The sequence below is a fragment of the Muntiacus reevesi genome, chromosome 2, assembly GCF_963930625.1.
Source record: "Muntiacus reevesi chromosome 2, mMunRee1.1, whole genome shotgun sequence".
NCBI classification, from domain to species: domain Eukaryota; kingdom Metazoa; phylum Chordata; class Mammalia; order Artiodactyla; family Cervidae; genus Muntiacus; species Muntiacus reevesi.
Genome location: NC_089250.1, coordinates 136,607,043 through 136,631,657, shown reverse-complemented (window position 1 = coordinate 136,631,657; position 24,615 = coordinate 136,607,043). Strand labels below are relative to the sequence as shown.

General features: G+C 40.5%; 1 protein-coding gene and 1 non-coding gene across 5 annotated transcripts in view; one reads left to right on the top strand and one right to left on the bottom strand.

Moving 5' to 3' along the window:
• Window positions 1-8,030: 8,030 nt before the first annotated feature.
• TRNAT-CGU (transfer RNA threonine (anticodon CGU)) lies at window positions 8,031-8,103 on the bottom strand. Its single transcript has one exon. It is a non-coding gene; the product is annotated as a tRNA-Thr (tRNA).
• A 3,102-nt stretch (window positions 8,104-11,205) lies between these two features.
• Window positions 11,206-24,615, top strand: part of IDE (insulin degrading enzyme) — a 92,537-nt gene continuing 79,127 nt past the window's right edge. For all 4 annotated transcript variants that reach the window (XM_065922919.1, XM_065922918.1, XM_065922917.1 and 1 more), the window contains exon 1: window positions 11,206-11,382. In XM_065922919.1, the coding sequence (XP_065778991.1) occupies window positions 11,285-11,382 (98 nt within the window). In that variant the 5' untranslated portion in view covers window positions 11,206-11,284. The remainder of the gene's footprint in view (window positions 11,383-24,615) is intronic.

The window sequence follows — 24,615 nt, the reverse complement described above, 5'->3', positions numbered from 1 at the left end:
GACTAGCTTTCCTTGCCTTCTTAATTCTTCCTATATCCTCTCAGTAAAATTTTCCACCAGTTCAGTCACATTAGAAATCTATCAGTTTCAAATTGAGCTGCTTACTGTCTATGCCTGTACTGGCTGCCATCCTAGGGTTTCCCTTGGTTATTTTTGTTGTTGCTGTTGTTTTGGCCATGCTGAGTGGCATATTGGAGATCATGTTTCTGGATCTGATCTGTGTACACTTTCTTGGTTTACTCTCTTATTTACTCCTGTAACTTCCTGAGAAACAGTACAGAGGAGATAAATTTCTTGAGAACTTGCTTGTCTGAAAATGTCTTTATTCTACTCTGACTCGTGATTTCTAGGTAAATTATACATAGAATTCTAGATTCTAAGTACTTTGATGTCAAATTTTTTGTTTTTTGAGGGAGTGTATTAGCTTCCTACAGACGCTGTAACAACTAACAGGAAACTTGTTGGTTTTAGAACAGAAACTTATTCTTTCACAGTTCTAGAGGTCAGAAGTCTGAACAGAGTTTCACTGGGTCAAAATCAAGCTGCCAGTAGGGCCAGACTCTTGCTGGAGGCTCTCCGGGGAGAATCTGTTTCTTGTGCCTTCCAGCCTTCTGGTGGCTGCTAGCTTTCTGTTGCTTGTGGTACATCACTCGGTTGTACTTCCATGCTTTCTCCTCTATGTGAAATCTCCTTCTGTCTCTCTCTTATAAGATACATGTGATTACGTTTAGGGACTACCTGGGTAATAGTCCAAGATCCCCTCATCTCAAGTTCCTGAATTTAATCACATCTGCAAAGTCCTTTTTCATTTCATAAGGTAACATTCAAAAGAATTAGGATGTGAATATCTTTGGGGGTACAGTTATTCAACCTACCACAGGAAGGATATCATAAAAGTCCCTTATTTATTCTAATGTTGTTCTGTTAAATGTCTTAGTGCTGATGAGGAATCCGAATTTATATTCTAATGGATTTTTTAAAGAGCTTTGGTTAGTCAATACAAAGATCCCAGATAAGATTAAATGTAGCTATAGTCTGTTTTCTATCAAAAGTAGATTTCTCTTTCTGTGAGCTGCCATATGGGACTCTAGCTGTCAGTGGTTTTGTTGTATAACCCATTTATATTCATCACAAACATAATCATCTAATATTTGTGTAATTGTCTGGGTTGTATAACTTGAGTTAGATTCTTGTGAGGTCATAAAATATGGCTAGAGTAGGAGATAGTGATTATTCATTAATTACATTCTCACTAATCAGTTCAAAAATAACAATGTTGGGCTTTGAAAAGCTCTTTAACTGATTAAAATAATCAATATTTGTTCTATAATCAGTATTTTGTCCACAATCAGTAATTGTTCCACAAATACATTTAAAATCTCAGTGTGGAGCTATTACCTCACATATACTAGGATGGCTATATTTCTTTAGAAATGAATAATAACAAGTGTAAGAATGTGGAGAAATTGGAATCCTCATACACTGCTGGCAGAAATGCAAAATGGTGTGGCCACTTTGCAAAACAGTCTTGCAGTTCCTCAAAAGTTTACACATAGAGTTACTGCATAACCCAGGAATTCTACTTCTAGGTATATACTCAGTAGATTTGAAAACAAATGTCCACATAAAACTTTACACAAGTTCAATTGCAGTGTTATTCAAAATAGTAAAAAAAAAAAAAAAAAAAAAGTGGAAACAACCCAAATGTCCATCCATTGATGAATGGATTTTTTTTAAATGTGGTACATCTAAACAATGGAATATTTACTATTCTACAATAAACAGGAATAAAGTACTGATAGATGTTTCAATACTGATAAACCTTGAAAAGATTATGCTAAGTGAAAGAAGCTGGACACAAAAGACCACATTTTATATGATTCCATTTATACAAAATGTTCAGAATAAGAAAGTCCATAAAGACAGAAGGTATATTAGTTGTTACCAGGGTCTGAGGGAGAAGGACATAGTGGAGTGATGACTGCTGATTGGGTTTCTTTTGGGGGTGATTAAAATATTCTGGAGTTAGATAGTGGTGATGTTTGCACAACCTTGTTAATATACTTGAAATCACTAAGTTATACACCTTTAAATGGCAGATGGTATGGTATGTAAATTATATCTCAGTAAACAAATTTTTCAGCATGATTTTTGGTATTTGCAAGAGAAGTACTTCTGCATCTTCTCTGCAGTGATTAATTTTTAAACACAAAATGTGCTTCTGGCAAAAATATGACTCTAGACATAGACTTACATCCTTCACAAAAAAAGAATTTGTTGTGCATCACAGATGTAGATTGATTTTTGTTTTGTTTTTGTCTTTTTGGCAGCACTACACAGCTTGTGGGATTGTAGTTCCCCAACCAGGATTGAACCCAGCCCCCTGGCAGTGAAAGTGTGGAGTCCTAACCACTGGACCACCAGGGAATTCCTTGTAGATTGATTTTTGATTTGGTTTGTTGAATCCAAAGGTGTGAAACCCGTTGATATGGAGGACCACCTATATCATACCATTCTGTATAAGGAATGTGAACATCTACAGATTTTTATATCCATGAGAGTCCTGGGACCAACGCCTGTGAGAACTGATGGATGACTGTATATACCCAAAAACATTGAAAACTTACATCTGCCCAGAAACCTGCAAGTGGATGTTTATACTAGCTTTATTCAAAACTGTCAGAACTTAAAAGCTGACAAGATGTCCTTTTAGTAACTGCTATATCCAAAGAAGTTAATACTGTTCAGTGGTAAAAAGACATGAGCTACCAAGCCATGAGAAGACATGGAGGAAATTTAAATATGTGTTTCTAAAAGAAAGAAACCAATTAGAAAAAGCTTCACGCTGAATAATTCCAACTATATGACATTCTGGAAAGGCAAAACTATGGAGCCAGTAAAAAGATTAGTGTTGGCCAGGGTTTGGGGGAGGTAGGGATGAATAGGCAGAGCACAGAGGATTTTTAGGGCCGTGAAACTACTTTGTATTATTCTGTAATGATGGATACATGTCATTATATTTGTCCAAATCCATAGGATGTCCAACACCTAAAGTGAATTCTAATGTAAACTATGGACTTTGGGTAGTAGTGATGTTTCAACATGGGTTTATCAATTATAATAAGTGTACTTCTCTTGTGGGGGATGTTGATAATAGGGCAGACCATGTACATGTATGGGTGGGGTGCATTTGGGATATCTTGGAAACTTTCTGTCAGTTTTCTTGTGAACCTAAAACTGCTCTCAAAGAATAGCTTTCAAAACCTTTTAAAAAAGTATCTTTGGTCATTTCACAGAGCTTTAACTTTTATCATTAAAATAAAGAAAAGCATATTAAATACGCATCCTATTGTCCTAGTGCAGAATTATATTTTATTGAAATATAAATCTGTGTTTTGTTCTCACTGTATTTTCTTCCAAGCAGGGAACTAGGCCTTTTTGAAGAATAATTTAAGGATGGCAAGTGTTTGCTACTATCTTGGACTTTCTTTTTTTTTAATTTTTATTTTTTTAATCTTTTTTATTAGTTGGAGGCTAATTACTCCACTATCTTGGACTTTCTATGTGAAACCTGTTGGAAGTTATTAGTAGTCTGGAGAACTTAGAGAGTTTTATATAAACCACCAGCTCACAAAGATCTGATTTTCCATAGTAATTAGTTTATACCTATGATTATTACTATAATTTTTATGTCCTTAAGTTTTACTCTAATAACTATGATAGCGGATATGATTTTACAACCATGATTTTAAGTGGAAAAAGAAATATCACATTGTTTTTTTTAAATGACATTAAATGTGAGTTCTGCTTCCACCTGGAAACTTCAACCTTGATTACTCTTGCAAGTTCCCCCACACAACTCACACTATGGGATGTGCAAAGGCCCAGGGGTTCACACAGAGAAAAACACGTGGGGAGAGCCCTCCACGTTTTGATTTATGAGTTACTTCTGATATGTCTATTGTGCAACTTGCCTCTTAAGACTGGGAACTCTGCTGCTTTGGGGCCACCATTAGGACAAGGGCATTTTTGCTCCAGAACTTTGAAGACAGTGTTTTCTACATTCTGCTACTGCTGAGAAGTCTAAAGTCATTCTGACTCCCGAACATTTGTTGGTGGCTTCTTTTTTCTCTCTCTCTCTCTGGACTCTTAATAATCAGCTCTCTCCCTTCAACATGCTGAAATTCTGTAATAATCTGACTTGGTATGCGTCTATTTTCACCCACCGAACTGAGCATTTGGTGGATCCTTTCGGTCTGGCAACTCATTTCCTTCAGTTCTGGAAAATAATTTTGACGTATTCATTGAAGATTTCTAGTATGTTTTTTTTTCCTGTTCTTTCTTAAATTCCTCTATGCGTATAATAGATTCTCCTTACCTAGTGAAAACTATTAGTATTTTTTAATGATGATTTTCCTTCTTTCTTTTTTAGTACTTATTTATTTACTTTTGGCTGTGCTGTGCTGGGTCTTCGCTGCTGCAAGGGCTTTTCTCTAGCTGTGGTGAGCGGGTGCTCCTCTCTAGCTGTGGGGCTCGGGCTTCTCATTGCAGTGGCTTCTCTTGTTGCAGAGCACAGGCTCTAGAGTGCGTGGCCATCAGTAGCTGTGGAGCATGGCCTTAGTTGCCCCGAGGCATGTGGGATCTTTCTGGACCAGGGATCAAACCTCTGTCTCCTCCATTGGCAGGCAGATTCTTTACCACTGAGCCACCAGGGAAGTCCTACTGATATTTTGATATATTTTTTCCGATATCTATACTTATATTTTTAATAATCAAAATCATAGTTAAATATGTAGTTTCACATCCTGAATTTTTATTTAACATAACTTATTCTTCCAAGCTCTAAAAATGTCTTCATAAATATTTTTATTTGTATGACCTATTTTTTTATTTTTTGTTTTTAGCTATCATTTTCAATGGTTGCCAGAATCATGTTAGTTTTTTTGTTTGTTTGTTTTTTTGGTAGCAGACTAGATCTTACCTGCAGCCCCTACAGTGGAAGTATGGAGTCTTAACCACTGGACCACCAGAAAAGTCCCCATGTTAGGTTTAATTATTGTATATCTATGGGGTATGAATGCCAAAGAGAACAACAACAAAAAAGTCCTGAAATGCTTAAGTATTGAGTATCTCCAAACCCAAATTTTGGTTATTATTTATAGTACATTCTAATAGTAGCACCTCAATAGCAAAGATTAGTTGGAAGAGAAAGGGAAAGAAGTTTCCAGTACTCTGACTGTCAAATTCCAGAACATTCCAGACTCCCTCTTGTCTTGAACCTTTGTGATTGATGTTTACACTGTCTAGAGTCTTTTCCCTCATCTGTTTCTATAATTGGCTCCCTCTTACCTTTCAAGTCTTAACTTGAATATCACTTCCTCAGAGAATCTTTCCCCAAACTATTCTGTTTAAAGGAGACCCTTAAGCTCTCTAATGAAACCCCATTTCTTTCTTCCTCCACATAGCAAAAGGAGATGTTGAAATTTTACATTTCATGTTTCCCTTTATCAGCTGTACCCCAGGACTTTTTCCCTGGAGATAGAGGGTGTCCCGGAGAATTAGGAAATGCAAAGAGAAAAAACAACATTCAGTATGTGTAATTTTCAAGCTAGGCTCTTAAGGGGAGGCCCTGAGAAGAACCCGAAGTAAGGTAGTAACAGAGGGAGAAACAGGTAACTACCCCTCCACAACTTTCAACTACTAAGTGGTACCTTGGACGGACAGAAAGGGATGCAGAAGAAAGAAGCTAATGGAGGTTAGGGACTGTTAAAACACACTCACATGCACACGTACAAGTCCCAGGAGAAAATCTGGTGGAGAGTTAGCCCAAGGAAAGGGCCACAGAAGCTGGCTCTCCATTGGCAGCTGCCTATGTAGTCCAAACACTGAACCCCATGCTCTGAGCTTTTGTTGAGCATCTAAACTGTCCCATGTGCACACTCAAGAGCCCAAGGCATGCATAAACCCTCTTAATATAAATGGTGAGATCTTTGTTATCTTCCTCCACCCAGAGAGGCAGTAGTGATGATAGAGGGAAAGTCCCAGAACTGTTATTTGGATGGCACTGACAGCATGAACTGTGGTGTTGGAGAAGACTCTTGAGAGTCCCTTAGACTGCAAGGAGATCCAACCAGTCCATGCTAAAGGAGATCAGTCTGGGTGTTCAATGGAAGGACTGACACTGAAGATGAAACTCCAATACTTTGGCCACCTCATGAGAAGACTTAACTCATTGGAAAAGACCCTGATGCTGGGAGGGACTGGGGGCAGGAGAAGAAGGGGACAACAGAGGATGAGATGGCTGGATGGCATCACCAACTCGATGGACATGAGTTTGGGTAAACTCTGGGAGTTGGTGATGGACAGGGAGGCCTGGCGTACTGCGATTCATGGGGTCGCAAAGAGTCGGACACGACTCAGCGACTGAACTGAACTGAACTGACAGCATGAAGATCCATCATAATTACGCTAATATTATTTTAATCACATTATATAGTTATATAAAATGTTAATTTACATGTTTATCTCTCTTACTATAGTATCAACCCCAAAAGAATTGAAACCTGGCTGCTCTTTTTTCTGAGGTATCCTCAACATCTAAAGCAAAGCCTGGGCCTATATTTGTTGAATGGATAAATCAAGAGTACTCTTAACTATAGAAAATATGACTTTTAGATTTTTACATTAATATTTCGAGTACTGCACATAAAATAACTCAAACTTACCATTAAGGACTAGCAAGTAGGAGTCATTTAGGAAAACTTTTAACAAATTTTTAATTAATAAATCACTGATCTATAAACATTTTAAAAAATTCATATTGTGTTTAGATATTTTATTACCATACTACTGTACTTAAGACTAATATACATTATGAAACTCTTTATGATGGGAAATTTTAAACATATACAAAATCAAAGAGAATAGCATTATTATATCCTCCAGACATCTATTATCTTGTTTCAATAATTATCAGTTCCTGACCAAGACTTTCCCTCTTCCCTCATCTTTCACTGAAGATGGAATTATTCTGAATCAAATCCTAGGCATATATTATTTCAGTATGTATCTCAAAGGACTCTATAAGAAAAAAAAAAAAGCTGCTGTGACCAGCCACTAACATAGCCCCCAAAGTAAATTATTTAATATCATGAAAAATCTAGTTAGTGTTCTTAATTTTCTGATTATCTCAAACACTTAGTTTTCACAGTGGGTTTGTTCAAGTCAGGATTTAAACAAGAACCAAGCATTTCATTTGGTTAATATGCCTTCTCTTGCTTTTCATTTTTTAAAAAATTTATTTATTTTTGCTTTCCATTTTTGAAGATTTTATTGAATTATTGAAGTATATAAATCATAAGCTAAATTAATTTTTAAAAACTGAACACACTCATGTAAAACACACCCCACAAGCTCCTAGCATTCTCTCTTTCAGTCATTGCAGACCCCAGAGCAACCACTAACCTGATTTCTAATATTATAAATTAGTTTTGTCTGGTTTTCAACAGGGCTTGAAAAAGCATGGACTCAAATAGTTTATACTCTTTTTTTTTTTTTTTTTTAGTTTATACTCTTTAGGGGCTGATATCTTTCATCAGGTTTGTGAAATTCATTCATATCATCCAGTATTCCAAAGTGTGACTATTCTGCAGTTTATTTTTACTATGCATTTTCCTGTTGATGGCACTTGGATTGTTCCCAGTTGGGGACTATTAATACTTATGCTACTATGAATATTCTAATACATGCATCTTTGTGGATATATGTTCACATTTCTGATGAGTATACAGCTAAAGGTGGAATTGCTGGGTCATAACATACACAAATGTGTAGCTTTTGTAGATACTAGTGAATGGTTTTCCGTGCCTATTTGTCTGCCCTCATGCCATTAACATATTATCTCAATTACTATAGCTTTTTAAAAAAAATATTTATTTATTTGGCTGCACTAGGTCTTAATTGTAGCTTGCGGGATCTTCAGTTTTTATTGCAGCATACAGGAGTTTTTAGTTGCAGCATGTGGGATCTATTTCCCTGACCAGGGCTCCAACCAGGGCCCCCTGCATTACGAGTGCAGAGTCTTAGCCACTGGACCACCAGGGAAGTCCCTATATCAATTACTATAGCTTAATAGTAACTTTTACTATTTGGTAGTGGGAAGTTCCTGACAGTCCAGACATTAGGACCCTGTTCTCACTGCTGAGGGCCTGGGTTCAATCCCTGGTCAAAGAACTAAGATTCCACAAGCCTTGTGGTACAGCAAAAAAAAGAAAAAAGAAGAAAAGAAAAAATTCGGTAGTGTAAATGTTCCAGATTCTGTTTCAAGATTGGCTTGGGTCTTCCTGGCCCTTTGCATTTTCCTTTAAATTTTATAACAGCTTGTCATAGCTCACCAATTCCAACTCCCTTTTAATTCACAGGCTTCTCCTTCCTCTTTATTTTGCAATTTATTTGCAAAGAAGAAATAAATCGTTTGTTGTGTAATGTTACAAACATTCTAAACTTTGCCAATTGTATCTTTATGGTGTGATTTAACAGATTTGTCCCCTGTTATTTCCTATAAATTGTAGTTACACCTAGAGGCTTAGTAAGATTCAGCAAACATGCATTTGACAAACATTGTGTAAGCATTGTGCTTGCTGCCAGGCGAGATACAAAAATGACTAAGAAATCATTCCCAATCTATTGCTTCTTATACATATGGAAGATTTAAGATTCAAGTAAGTGCCTTTACAGAGTGGTTATTTCCAGTAGAGTATGTGAAGAATGGAACTGAAGGAAAGTTTTGTAAAGGCAATGCCTTCTCAACAGCGGTTGAAAGAGCACTGACACGTTCATATTGTTGTAAGCATCAGTTTGGGGGTTTCCCAGGTGACTCAGTGGTAAAGAATCTGCCTGCCAATGCAGGAGATGGGAGTTCGATCCTTGGGTTGGGAAGATCCCCTGGAGAAGGAAATGGCAACAACCCACTCCAGCATTCTTGCCTGGGAAATCCCATGGACAGAGGAGCCTGCTGGGCTACAGTCCATGTGGCTGCAAAACAGTCAGACACAACTGAACAACTAAACAACAACAAAGCATCAATTACCTGTGACAGTTGTGTGATTTGGAGTTGGTGAACAGGCAGGGGTAGAGGCTAGAACAATGGGGGTGAATAATGACCCCCCAAAAGACATGGCTGTGTCTTGTAAATGTTAACATTATTTGGAAAAAAGTGTCTTTGCAGGTGTAGTTAAGGATGAGATAGGATCATCCTGGATTACCTTGCTGTGCCCTAAATCCAATGACAAATGTCCTATTAAAAGACAAAAGAAGAAAAGACACACACAGGAGAAGGCAATGTAAGGATGCCTATTGGAGGAACAGGGCCTGAAGCCGAGGAGGTTGAAAGAGGCAAAGAACAGACTCTCCCCTAAGACTGTCTGTAGGGAGTGCCGCCCTGCCAACATCTTAATTTTGGCCTTCTGGCCTCCAGACTGTGAGAGAATAAATTTCTGTTGTTTTAAGCCACTAAATTTGTGGTAATTTGCTATGGCAGGCACCAGAAACTCAACCAGATGGGCTGGAAGGAGAATGGAACATTGTGACATTGTACCTTACAGCACTAGGAGGGCTTCCTCCTTTCTGCTACCTCAGTTATCATCCCTCCTTGGTTTACCTTTAGCTGAAACTATATGGTCAAAAAAGATCCCCAAGAACCGCACTGATGAATTATCCACTTAAGGGATCCTTCCTCCGATTCCCCTTAGAAGCAATAGTAGGATTCAGGACAGTTTTTGGCTGCAGTCTCGGGTCTGCCACATCAGAAACCTAAAAGCACTTAAGTTAGGGAAAGTGTCTCAGTGTGTTTTCAGTCTCTCAGACGCTTCCAACTCTTTGTGATCCCAAGGACTATACCCCACTAGGCTCCTCTGTCCATGGAATTTTTCCAGGCAATAATTCTGGAGCAGGCAGTCCTTACCTCCTCCAGGGGATCTTCCCCACCCAGGAGAAGATCTTCCCCACCTCTCCTACATCTCCTGCACTGGCAGGATTCTTGTTTTTTTGGTGGGGAGGGGTGTGCTGGTCTTCACAGCTGAGCCAGCTTTTCTCTGGGTGCGGGGGGGGGGGGGGGGGTGGCGCTACTCTCTAGTTGCAGTCTGCGGTCTTATTGCAGTGGCTTCTCTTGTTGCAGAACAAGGGGTCTAGGGCACCGTGGGCTCAAGAGTTGCCACCACAGGGCTCTAGAGCACAGACTCAATAGTTGTGGCACTAGGGATTAGTTGCGCCCCAACATTCGTGATCTTCTCCCATCAGGGATCGAACCCATTTCTCCTGCATTGGCAGGCGATTCTTTGCCACTGGGTCACCTGGGAAACCCCAAGTTAGGAAATTGCTAACCCTGATTGCGCTTTTCTTAAAAACACATACACGCACACAAAAACAAAAAAACCTGTAAAATAACGTAAAGGAAAGTTAAATTCATAACAATTACATTGTTCTTGGATGCAAAACATCATGAAGTCATCGAAAAAAAAGTCTTACAAATAGTGCCTGGAGTACACTGAATACTAGTAGTACTACCCATGCTTTATTATTTTTTTAATGTAGTAGTAGTACAGAGTGGTAGTGTTTATTCTGGATTTGTAAATCCAGGAAGGCCTTGTTTTGCGGTGGCCGGTCCCATGTCCACCTAGGTCTTTGAAGGGTTGCTAGTTTCCCAGGGTGGAAACTCCCCTCAGGTCGCGGCCTCTCTCTGGGGGACTCTCGCGTTTAACTTCTCCCGTCCCCTACCCCACAGTCCACGTCCCCATCGCGCTCTAGAGGGAGCCCGCGGGCCGCGCGCCAGTCGCCGATTCATTTTGTGGGAGGTCGCCTCGCCGGCGGACCTTATTCCAGCACCTGCACCGCCGGGACCGACAGCCAATGGGGGCGCCTCCGCAAACATGGCCCCTTGTGCCCTCACAGTATTCGTGAGTCCCCTGCCCCCGGCTAACACAGACCAGATACACATAGCCGCCCTCACGCGTGAACCCGGCGTGACCCAGCAGGGTCCCTCCTCGCCCGGGGAAGCCTGGTGGCCCGGCTTCCGCAGCCCCCCGGTTACATTCCGTCCCTCCCGCCAGCCGGTGTCTTGACCGCCCGCCGTCCACGCCTTGTCGGGCTTCAGGGAAAACCCGGAGAGGCGGCCGCTCGGAGGCTCCCGGGAGGCGGCGCGGCGCGGCAGACTGAGCATGCGCAGTGAGCGAGGCCGGCTCGCGCAAGAAGGAAGCGTTCGCGGTGATCCCGGCGGCTCCGCTGGGGTATGCGGTACCGGCTAGCGTGGCTGCTGCATCCCGCGCTGCCCAGCACCTTCCGCTCGGTCCTCGGCGCCCGCCTGCCGCCCTCGGAGCGCCTCTGTGGGTAAGCCGAGCGGAGCGCCCGGGCCCTCGGGGCCCGCGGGTCACGGTGGTTTGGAGCTCGGGTTGCAAAGTGGTGATTCAGCACTTAAAGCCGCCGCCGCTGCCTCCCCTCACGCCGCCGATCCCGGCGGCCTGGGGCCCGGGCGGCCGCGCTGAGGCCGCCCGGGGGCCGGAAGGGCTGCTCGCGGGGCGGCAGCGAGGAGCCTTGCCCGGGAGAGAAGGGCGTCCCTCAGGCGGTGAGGACGGACGGAGGCTGTGACCCGGGTCACCCGGCGTGTGTCACAAGTGCGGGGGGCGCGGGGCACGGGCGCGGACAGTCGCCTCGGCCGGCTCCCGGCAGCCGCTCCGCTCCGGGCCGGGCCACTCTCGGGGGAAGTCTGCGTGTGAGGGGACAGGAGCCCGACGCGGACTGTTCGTGGCCATGGGGCAAAGGATCCGAGTCCGGCGACACCGCTTCTCACCTTCCTCTCAGCCCCGATTTTTCCGGTGCGGACTGAGTTTCCACTCCCGTTTGGAAATGCCAGCCCTGGGAAGTGTAAAAGTTTGGCTGCCTCCGCCTTAGCGAGCAGCCGAGTGTTGGCTGTCTTGTGGGGGGACTGTGGCAGCCGAGAGACATCCTGGGAGCCTTTACAGTGGCTCCGCCGCTTTACACCCGAGACCACCGAGGCCCAGAGAGATTGTGTGATTTCCCCACAGATGCAGAGCTTGTGGCAAAAACCAGGATTGGGACGCAGGTTTCCGCCATCCGGTGGCGTGCTCTCTCCACATGACTGTTCTGTGTACACTAGAAATTTTCAGCGTTGTAGCGAACGCTGAATAATAGCCTTTACTGTGAATAAAGGGGAATTGGCAAAGATGGGCAGTATTGTCTTGCCCTAGTTAGATACACTATTTGAACACCTCCTCTGGTTTGAAAAATACCCTGAATCTACTAAGTGCAGGGCACAGTGATGATCCTCTGTGTAATGAACGTGGCCTGCCTTCAAAGTGGTTGGAATGGATTGAGATGCCACGAGAATATAGCCAGTAAAAAGGGATGTACTTGAGAGGGTCAGAAGACTGGACAGTGTGTTTGAGGATCACGGTTGTGGGGCAAAGATGGGGTGGTCTGGGCTGGCCTTTGAAGGAAAGGTGCGTGGGGATGGGTGTAATCTTTCCTGGGTGTGCATGTTTGTCTGTGTTGGGAGCACAATGAGCAGATTAGTCAGAGCCTTAAAGAATTTCCTTTGGGGAATCAGGAGGAAACAAGTACTGTGCTATAAAAGTAGGATGATGTTAGCCTGGTCTTTGGATTTGAGTTGGGCTCTTTCTAGTGAATAAAAGGTAGGGAGCCATTAGGAGTTTTTGAGGTGGGAAGGGATCTTGATGAAGACTGCTAGTTTAGGATTTAATTTGGTGGCTGTGTGCAGGATTTTAAGGGAGTTGAAACTGGTTAGGACTTAGTCTTTCCTGCCTGAACTAGGAGAGTAGTAATGGTTCTAAAGGAGGCCAAATGCAAATGAAGAATCTGTGGAACTTTTCCCTCTTCTGTTTCCCACTACACCACAGATTCCACTACAACATACAGAAAGATCCCTGAGTTGAGAGAGGGAAGTGGGGGTGCTGAACATAGGCAGGGTACCTCCCTGGGCCTCCTACATGTAAGAACACTTCTTTTTTTTTTTTTTTTTTTTAAGAACACTTCTTAAAATTATTGCTAATAGGTTGTACAGACTTTGTGATTTTTAAAGAAAGCATCAATTTTAAGTTTACACAACTACAAAGTTTGTAAGTTCTACTTATAATTCGATTTTCTTTTTTTTCTCCTCCTGTTCCTCACTTTCACTGATGAAGCCCAGGGCATGAACTTCAAAATAAAGTGGTTCTCAGAGAGGGAAATTGGAGATTCAAAGCACAGTAATTGAGATCATCCATCTAGAATGTTCTTCACTAAAAATTACTGGCTGAGGCTAGTAAGGAAAATGCAGGTCCAATCAAAGGGGTCATGGTGTAGGTTTAGGAAGGAGCATGCTAACATCTGAAGTTACCATATATTTAAATCTTAAGGAAGGTAACCAGTCCTACTTTGCATAATAGGAATGTGTTAAAAGATATGGTTATGTAGCTGTTTACTGGAAGAACTGGGATTTAACCCATGTTTGTATGGTGCCAGAGCATGAGCTCTGAACTGTTATTTTATTCTACCTCTGAACTGTGGTATTCGAGAAGACTTCTTGAGAGTCCTTTGGACAGCAAGCAGATCAAACCAGTCAATCCTAAAGGAAATCAACCCTGAATATTCATTGGAAGGATTGATGCTGAAGCTCTAATACTTTGGCCACCTGATGCAAAGAACTGACTCATTGGAAAAGACCCTGATGCTGGGAAAGATTGAAGGCAGGAGGAGAAGGGGATGAGAGAGGATGAGATGGTTGGATGGCAGCATTGACTCAATGGACTTGAGTTTGACCGAACTCCAGGAGATAGTGAAGGACAGGGAAGCCTGGTGTGCTGCAGTCCTTGGGGTCTCAAAGAGTCAGACACTACTTAGCGACTGAACAACAACTGCCAATGTTTGGCCATTTCTTTCCTGTTCTAACCTTTTGAGAAAGAGGTGGTCTTAAGGCATTTGTATAAGATCAATTCATTTAGAAAGCAGCCTTATTTTTCCCTTTGTAGCCATATTGGATAAGTTGGGGCTCTGCCAAATTATCTTAACCTGGGGGAACCTGCAAGTCATAGCCTAGTCATCGGCAACCACTTGAAACACCTGAGCATCAATCATCTCACTTTACTGGTAGCTCTATTTGCATTTCTTTGTTCTACAGGCTTAGGAAACAGTGATATGCCAGGTGGGACTACCTGTTGAGATTCAGACTTTTAAACCACTTTCAACCAAAACAATGACTTTTTAACAGTTTAAAGGACAGGATGCCCTTGAATATCTTTAGCCACACACTTAAAAAGTTGCATTCTACTGTCTGCCTTAAAGGTTAGAGTTGGGGATGGTCTCATTAGGTAGTAATGTGGGGAGCAGAAACTCATATGTTTCCTTGAGAACTGGTATCCTTTCCATTTTTTGTTTGGTATTTTAGCTCTCCTAAAGCAGGTACCACAGGCTCAGCCTACCTTTCAGCCAGGATGATAAGGCTAAAGCACGCTCCTTCCATAGCATTAGCTCCTTTAAGGTATGTTGGGTTCTGGAGGCTTGGGTAGGGTATTCCTAATTTGGTTGTTTTTGCCCTCACTCTTTTCTGTCTGTTCAGTCAGCCTTACTTAAATATCAATATTCTGTAGTGATTATTCACTGTGCTCAATGCTGTGGGGATGCAGGGACAGTTGATAAATTCTGTTCTCAAGGAGCATTCGGTCAAATTGTATTGAGTAGTTTCACTCCTTCATTGCTGGCATTTTACTGAACATCTCTACTTTTGTCTTCTGTTCCTTCTTTCAGTTTATTTTGAAAAGCAACTCAGTATTATTATAACAGTATTCTTTTAAAATGGTACTTGTAAAATTCTTGTAGAGTTAAAAGCTATAATAGCTTTTGTTCCTCCCAAAGAACTATGTGTTAAATATTTTCTCTTTGCCTGTTAAGAATGTGTTACTTAAAAAGAAGTGTGACTCACGAGCTGTTCCCTGAGGGGAAGCTATCACACTGCCTGACTTTTATCCCATGATTGAATCAGTGGTCTTCCTTCAAAACTGGTTTTCTCTGTTGATTTTCCTAGTTTTGCATATGTTGGTGTTATCATTTCCTTAGTTTAGCTTGAAAATTGGAGTAATCTTTGAATCTCTTTCCCCTTCACTGCCTATTCCCAAGATCAGACTCTCGAATCTTTCATCCTGAAGTTTCTTGGAGTAAACTTTATCATCCATCAGAATCGTAGTTCAGGCCATACTAAATCTTCTGTTGACATCTCACAGCTACAAGTTTTATAACTGATTTTTTTCCAGCCTCCTGTCTCTCTATTAGTTGATCCTTATATCATATTAGTCCTACTAATACACCACTTTTCCCATGCTATTGACTTGTTTAGACCCCTCCAGTGGTTCTGCCCTATTTCAAGATGAAGTCCAAGCTTCTTTTTTTGTTTTAAATCCAAACTTCCTGACCCAGCATTTAGGCTTCTCATAAGCTGGCTTTAGCCCAACTTTTCTACCCAGCTTCACTAGTCTCCAGTCAGACTCATTAATTTACTGATTCTTGCACATGACCTGTTCATTCTCATTCTGGAATGCCCTTCCCTCTTTTGTTTTTTTTCCCTCTTTTCTTTATATGACTAAATCTCTCCTTTTTAGACACTATAGAGATCACACAGTTATCTTTCCTTTTTCAGAACTTAATGATTTTAGGATATTTTGAAATATTCATTTGACATTTAACCATATACTGCCTTATTTTTATACTCTTTTAATTATTTAATATTATACATGTCTGAGTATATAGGATGAAAAAGAACAACAAAATGAATATCTGTGTACTCACCATCCAGTTAAGGAAATTTCAGTAACTTTGAAGTCCTCTGTGCTCACCTCCCGTGGAGACATCTATATTTATCCTATATTTGGATAATCATTCCTTGATTTATCTTTATTGTTTTATTAATTTTAATATATTCCTAAACAGTGCATTGTTTAGTGTTGTCTGCTTTTGACCTTTATGGAAAATTTTCTTCTCTGAATTACTTCTTTTCATTTAACATTGTTCCTGAGATTCATTCACATAGATTAATGTGTTCAGTGTTGAAAGACAATCTTCTGTGAATATGTCACTAATTATTTTTCTATTCTGTTGTTGATGGAGATTTGAGTTGTTTCTTTTTTTTAAATTTCCTATCACAAATAATCCATGTGGTAGGCTTAACCCAGTACCCAATCCTCTCTACCTACATTCACTAGGATGCTCATCCAGTCACATGTACATGCTTTGTCCCATTTGTAGCCGCTAACCACATGTGCTTATTTAAATGTAAATTAACTAAAATTAACAATTCTGTTCCTTAATCACCCTATCCACATTTCAAGTCATAAGTGTCTTGTGGCTGCCATATGGGGCAGTGCAGATACAGAACATACCCATCATCACAGAAATTTTATGAAACTGGCCAGATGTGTATTTGGGCAATTGTCAAATATATATCTCTAGCCAGAACCTCTCCCTTGAATTTCAGATTGAGGTAATAAATTTCCTGCTCGATATTTTCCTTTGGATGTCTGATAAACATCCTAAACTGATCATACCCCAAACCTCTCTCCAGATCTTCTACCTCATCACCTGCTTCTGCCACAGTCTTCTCCCTTATCTCAGTTAAAGACATCTCTGCTCTTCCACTTGTTTAGGACCAGCAACTTGGAATCATCCTTAACTACTTTTTTGTTCCATGTCCCTCATCCAGTCAGTCTGTATATCCATATTCAGACTCTTCTCACTGCCTGCACCCTTTTTTCCCGGATTACTATAATAGCCTCTTAACCAGTTTCCTTGCTTCTGCACTTGCCATTCTACATATAGCCTGCTCTTGTCACCCCTGGCAGCATGATCTTTCTGCCAAGTCATATATCTTTGCTAGGAAATATAGAAAAGTGTGTAGTTGATCCCCATTTTGTTCAGATTTAAAGTCCTTTTAATGGTCAAGAAGGGCCTGTGGGGTCTGGCCTTTCAATACCTCTCTGATCTTGTTTCCAAAATGCTCTCACCTCATCCAGTCACACCGGCTTCCTTGCTTCACTCCATCTTGCTCAGTTATTTGCACTGTTGTCATGCCCAGAATGCTTGTGTACCAGTGAGATGACAGTGGGTTTCACAGAGGAAATGGTATTTGAGCAAATGTCTTTGAAGGAAATATAAAATTTGGATGAACAGAGAGGGGAAAGAGAGAGAATATTTTAGATAGAAGGAATGGTATTAGCAGAGGCTCAGAAGTATATTGTCCAATTCACAATATAATCAAGGGACAATGAGATTTTATCCTAAAGGAAATAGAGAGCTTCAGATCCTTTTGAGTAGTAGAGTGACATATGTAAGCTGTGTTTTTGGATGATTAATCTGGCTGTGTTGGGAAGCACAGTTGAAATGCAGGCAGAGATCCACAAACGATAAAGAAGTAGTGCAAATAACCAGGAAAGGAGAGTGTCTGCAGAAGATATGTATGAAAGAAGATGCAACAACTTTGATTGGGTATGGGAGGAGATGGAGGAATCAAAGAGGCCTAAGAACTTTGGCCTGAGTAACTTTGAAATTAGCTAGGAGGGATCACCATGCATGCTAAGTCACTTCAGTTGTGTCCAACTCTCTGCGACTCCAACTGTAGCCCGCCAGGCTCCCCTGTCCATGGAATTCTCCAGGCAAGAATAATGGAGTGGATTGCTACACCCTCCTCCAAGGGTTCTTCCTGTCCCGGGGATCGAACCTGCATCTGTTACATCTCCTGCTCTGGCAGCAGGTTCTTTACCACTAGCACCATCTGAGTGGGGCTTCCCAGGTGGCTCCAGCGGTAAAAAATCTGCCTGCGAACTAGAAGATGCAGGTTCGATCATTGTGTCAGGAAGATCCCCTGGAAAAGGAAATGGCAACCCGCTCCAGTATTCTTGCCTAGAGAATCCCATGGACAGAGGAACCTGGTGGGCTACAGTCCATGGGGTCGCAGAGTCGGACGTGACTTAGCAACTAACTAAACAACCACCACCAGTGGTCGGAAAAGCTCTTCTGGAATGATTCAGCTGTAGGCAATGGGAAAAGTCCGACCAGATGAGATGTCAGCGCTGCCAGGTGGGTGACTGGTGTTCTAAAGAGGACAGGTTTGTCACGTGCAGCAGCAGAGCATGATAGTGCAGGCACGTTGACACTTCAAGAGCTGGCTCTATGGGGAAGTTGAATGACTTGAGGCCCCTCAGGGCTATGGACCAGACTGAGCAGTTCTAAAACCCAGCAAATGATGATCCAGTTTGTAGATCAATAGCTCAGGGAAGAGTTCAATTGAAAAATCATGATGTAGGACTTCTCTGATGATCTAGTGGTTACGACTCTGCACTCCCAGTGCAGAGGGCACAGGTTTGATACCTGGTTGGGGAACTAAGATCCTGCATGCCACACAGGGTGGCCCCTTCCAAAAAAAATAAAATAAAGATTAAAAAAAAAATCATAATGATCCTTTGTCCAGCATTACAAGCTACTTTATTTTAGGATGTATAGAGTTACATCTGGGGCCAGGAGCTCTGAAGGAGCAAGAGCCCCTGTAATGGTGTTCCTGGCACATAGTACTGTGTCTTGCTCATAGTAGGAATTCATTATTTGTTGGATGAATTTGACAGGGACCTAGGCTCCTGGAAATAGGAAACCCTAGTGATAAATGTAATTCAGCTTTTGCTTATAATTCACCGTTTCTGTCCTCTAAATGTCAATGTAGCCAGTAACTAGTATGTGTGTGTGTGTGTGTGTGTGTGTGTGTGTGTGTTTCTTATTATAAAGAAACTAGAGGCTGTAGTGTATTTCCAAGATTTCTTCCTGGTCTGAGTTATTCATAGGGACAAAGTTGGCTTCAAAAGGGATAGGACATGAGACAGCACAGTGTGGTGGAAAAGAGCTCTACCTACAAAGGCTCAATTCAACTGTATTCTAGTGTTGGTTTGCCACCAGCTTGGCTGTGTGATTGTGGGTTGTTGGACTGATCATCTTTAAAGTTCCTGCTAACTCCATGAATCTGAGACCTCGTGTTGATAAAATCTCTAATCTCTGTTAGAACCTCAGAAGGAATTTTGTCTTGCTCTCTAGCTTTGCCTTGGATCTGAGAATAAGCAGGTTCTCATAATCATTTGAAATCATGATGCTGGTATAATTGAATTGCTGGCAGTAGAGATTGTATTGTTTTATGAAGTGATATATAATAAATAATATTCCTTTGACAACTCATCTGATATGTATCAACATTGTAATCAATTGGTGCTGTTAATTGTTTTAATTGTTTAAGTATCTCTAGTTTCCTTTGTAGTATAACAATAAAGTCTCAATCAAGATTAGTTTATGAGGAAGGTAATAATGCCTTTTTCTGTATGTATTTGTTTTATTTTTAAAATTTTTGTTGAAGTATAGTTGCTTTACAGATAATACTTCTTATTTTGGAGGTTTCTGTCACAAAAATCCAAGTTCACTTGCAATAGTAACTGGATAAAAAATATCCAACAATTCAGTGGCTGGCATAACGGCTCTGCAACTCATTTGTTTTTTGTTTTTTTCTGTCTACAAAAGAAAATGGCTTGTGGGGCAAGCCTGGTGTATGACTTTCTTAAGGAATGAGATTCTGGATTCAGTACTTGAACTGGTGATTTTTTGTTTTTTTTTTGAAGAATACATGACATACTAACTGCATGTTGTTAAACGTCAAACATCCTGCCTTTTAAGGAAAAACAACGGATCTATTTAATACATAGCTAGTTTAAAAAATTTGTATTTATCGATGTAATACAGGCAGTTTTTAAGAGTTCAGTAGTACTAAAAGGTTTACAGCAAAAACAGCAGTTCCTTTCTCTTACCCCGTCCCTTAATTTCTGCTCCCCATAGGCAACCACATTCAACTCTTTAAGCTTTTTATTTTGAAATTTATTTTAATATTTTCAAATAATATGCTAATACTGTTACTCTTTGATTTCTTCATTTTAGAAGTTATCTGTTGATTTGTTTTTACAATAGATGGAGATTTAATTTTTTTTTTGGCCCTACCTTGAAGCTTGTGGGATCTTTTTTTTTTTTTTTTTTTTGCTTGTGGGATCTTAATTCCCCAGCCAGAGATTGAACTTGGACCCCTTGGCAGTGAAAGCGCAGAGTCCTAACCACTGGACCGCCAGGGAATTCCCTAAGTCAAGATTTAACTCTCTTCCCTTACCCATCCTTCTGACAAGTTATATCACAAATTTTGGATATAGTAGTCTTCTGTATTTACATTATTATGACTTGGCAAATTTTATTCACTACTGGGCTAAATAGTGTAATCTGATTACATTACATTCTTTTTCTTGTTCATATTTTTTGTCTTTGCCTTTTGTCATTTTTTGTTTACTTATATTTCTGCTTCCCAGTTGCTCCCACAGCCACTTAGTACAATTTCCCACATGACAAAACTTACTAAATGATCTATTGATTCCATGTTTTCCCCTTGGAGTCTTTTCTTCCAGACGCTTTCCCTTCAGCTGCAGTCTGGACTAGTTTTGCTCCAGGCCTGCAGCAAAGTGGTTGCCTGGAATTTCCCTTTGTTTCTGTCCTGTACCAAATCTATTTCCTGAATCTCATATTTTGTTCTATCTTGGTTTGCTCCTTCATTCAAAAGATACCTGGAGTATTTGAAACATGTATTCTAGTAACTACTTGAGAAAGAAAGCATGTACAAGATAACTTTTTAAAATATCTAGTGATTTCCTAAACTGAAAAGCATAGATCTGAGTTTTAGTATGAATCTACATATCTGTAAAATAAATCTACAGAGATGAGAGAGAGGATCTGAATGGCTTTCACTCTTCCATCTGGCACTAGAGTTGTAGAATTCTGAATACTTGAGAGTGAAATGATTTTACAGATTATTTAGCAAATGGTTAAAGCAACAAATTTTTGAAGAGACCCTTTGTGGAACTTTGACAAAAAAAGACCTAAAACTTTTGCTTTTTTCTCCTTTCTTTCAGTTGTTCTTCTCAGACTTCCACTATATTTATTTATTTTTTCAGCTTTATTGAGATATAATTGACATACAGCATGGTATAAGTCTTAGGTATAGAGCATAATGATTTGACTTACATATAACCTGAAATGATTACTACAGTAACTTTACTGAACATCCATCATTTCATATAAATACAAAATTAAAGAAATAGAAAAGATATTTTTCCTTGTGATGTGAATGCTTAGGGTTTACTCGTAGAACTTTCACATATAGCATTCAGTTCAGTTCAGTTGCTCAGTCATGTCCAACTCTTTGCGACCCCATGAACCGCAGCATGCCAGGCCTCCCTCTCCATCACCAACTCCAGGAGTCCACCCAAACCCATGTCCATTCTGTCGGTGATGCCATCCAACCACCTCATCCTTTGTCGTCCCCTTCTCCTCCTGCCCTATAATCTTTCCCAGCATCAGGGTCTTTTCAAATGAGTCAGCTCTCTGCATCAGGTGGGCAAAGTATTGGAGTTTCAGCTTCAACATCAGTCCCTCCAGTGAACACCCAGGTCTGATCTCCTTCAGGATGGAGTGGTTGGATCTCCTTGCAGTCCAAGGAACTCTCAAGAGTCTTCTCCAATACCACAGTTCAAAAACATCAATTCTTCTGCGCTCAGCTTTCTTTATAGTCCAACTCTCACATCCATACATGACTACTGGAAAAACCATAGCCTTGACTAGACGAACCTTTGTTGACAAAGTAATGTCTCTGCTTTTTAATTTGCTGTCTAGGTTGATCATAACTTTCCTCCCAAGGAGCAAGCGTCTTTTTAATTTCATGACTGCAGTCAGCCTCCACAGTGATTTTGGAGCCCAGAAAAGTAAAGTGAGCCACTGTTTCCCCATCTATTTGCCATGAAGTGATGGGACCGGATGCCATGATCTTAGTTTTCTGAATGCTGAGCTTTAAGCCGGCTTTTTCAGTCTCTATTTCAGTTTCATCAAGAGGCTCTTTAGTTCTTCTTCACTTTCTGCCATAAGGGTGGTGTCATCTGCATATCTGAGGTTATTGATATTTCTCCCAGCAATCTTGATTCCAGCTTGTGCTTCCTCCAGCCCAGCGTTTCTTATGATGTACTCTGCATATAAAGTTAAATAAGCAGGGTGACAATATGTACTTGATGTACTCCTTTTCCTGTTTGGAACCAGTCTGTTGTTCCATGTTCAGTTCTAACTGTTGCTTCCTGACCTGCATACAGGTTTCTCAAAAGGCAGGTCAGGTGGTCTGGTATTCCCATCTCTTTCAGAATTTTCCACAGTTTATTGTGATCCACATAGTCAAAGGCTTTGGCATAGTCAGTAAAGCAGAAATAGATGTTTTTCTGGAACTCTCTTTTTTGATGACCCAACAGATGGCAATTTGATCTCTGATTCCTCTGTCTTTTCTAAAACCAGCTTGAACATCTGGAAGTTCATGGTTCACGTATTGCTGAAGCCTGGCTTGGAGAATTTTGAGCATTACCTTACTCGCGTGTGAGATGAGTGCAGTTGTGCGGTAGTTTGAGCATTCTTTGGCATTGCTTTTCTTTGGGATTGGAATGAAAACTGACCTTTTCCAGTCCTGTGGCCACTGCTGAGTTTTCCAAATTTGCTGACATATTGAGTGCAGCACTTTCAGAGCATCATCTTGTAGGATTTGAAATAGCTCAACTGGAATTCCATCACCTCCACTAGCTTTGTTCGTAGTGATGCTTCCTAAGGCCCACCTGACTTCATATTCCAGGATGTCCGGCTCTAAGTGAGTGGGAGTGATCACACCTTCGTGATTATCTGGGTTGTGAAGATCTTTTTTTGTGCAATTCTTCTGTGTATTCTTGTTACCTCTTCTTAATATCTTCTGCTTCTGTTAGATTCATACCATTTCTGTCCTTTATCGAGTCCATCTTTGCATGAAATGTTCACTTGGTATCTCTCATTTTCTTGAAGAGATCTCTAGTCTTTCCCATTCTATTGTTATCCTCTGTTTCTTTGCATTGATCGCTGAGGAAGGCTTTCTTATCTCTCCTTGCTAGTCTCTGGAACTCTGCCTTCAAATGGGTATATTTTTCCTTTTCTCCTTTGCTTTTCACTTCTCTTCTTTTCACAGCTATTTGTAAGGCTTCCTCAGACAGCCATTTTACTTTTTTGTTTCTTTTTCTTGGGAATGGTCTTGCTCCCTGTCTCCTGTACAATGTCACGAACCTCCATCCATCATTCATCAGGCACTCTGTCTATCAGATCTAGTCCCTTAAATCTATTTCTCACTTCCACTGTATAGTCATAAGGGATTTGATTTAGTTCATACCTGAATGGACTAGTGGTTTTCCCCAGTTTCTTCAATTTAAGTCTGAATTTGGCAATAAGGAATTTATGCTGTGAGCCACAGTCCGCTCCTAGTCTTATTTTTGCTGACTGTATAGAGCTTCTCCATCTTGGCTGCAAAGGATATAATCAATCTGATTTCATTGTTGACCATCTGGTTATGTCGATGTGTAGCATAGAACAGTGTTGATTATATTTATCATGCTGTAAATTATATTCCTAGTACCTATTTTTCTCATAATAGAAATGTGTACCTTTTGACTATCTTCATACAATTCTCCCTTCCCCCATCCCTCTGCCTATAATTACCACAAATCTGACCTCTTTATCTATAAGTTTGTTTGTTTTTGAAATGTAATTGATCTCCAACACTGTTGCTGTTACACAATATTATAAATTGATGTTTCTATACATTGTAAATGATCATCACAGTAAGTGGTTACCATCTCTCATCATAGAAAGATAGTACATACTTATTGGATATATTCCCCACACTGTACATTACATATCCATGACTCATTTATTTTACAACTGGGAATTTGTGCCTCTTAATCTCTCTCACTTATCTCTCTTTTCCCCACCGACCCACTCCCCTCTGGCAACCGCCTGTTTGTTCTCTATATCTGTGATTCTGTTTCTGGTTGTTCATTTGTTTTGTTTTTAAGATTCCACATACAAATGAAATCATATAGTATTTGTCTTTCTCTCTGACTTATTTTACTTAACGTAATACTGTCTAGGTCCACCCATGTTGCAAATGACAAGATTTCATTCTTTTTTATATAGTTGAGTGATATTCCATTGTGTGGGATATACACACACATATGCATTTATCTCTTATATCTTCTTTTATTCATCTGTTGATGTGCACTTAGATTACTTCATAACTTGGCTATTGTAAATAGTTTTATAATGAAACGATATATCCAATAAGGGATTAGTATCCAAAATGTACAAAGAACTCATACAATTCAACATCCAAATATACAGCCTGATCAAAAAATGGGCAGAGAAGCTAATACTTTTCCAAAGAAGACATAAAGATGGCCAACAAGCACATGAAAAGATGCTGATTGTCACTAATCACCAGGAATGCAAATCAGAACTACAATGAGGTATCACCTCAGATCTGTCAAGATGACTATTATCAAAAAGACAACAAATAAAAAACGTAGGATGTGGAGAAAAGAACCCTCGTACACTGTTGGTGGAAATTAAATTGGTGCAGCCACTTTTAGCATCCACCAGTGGATC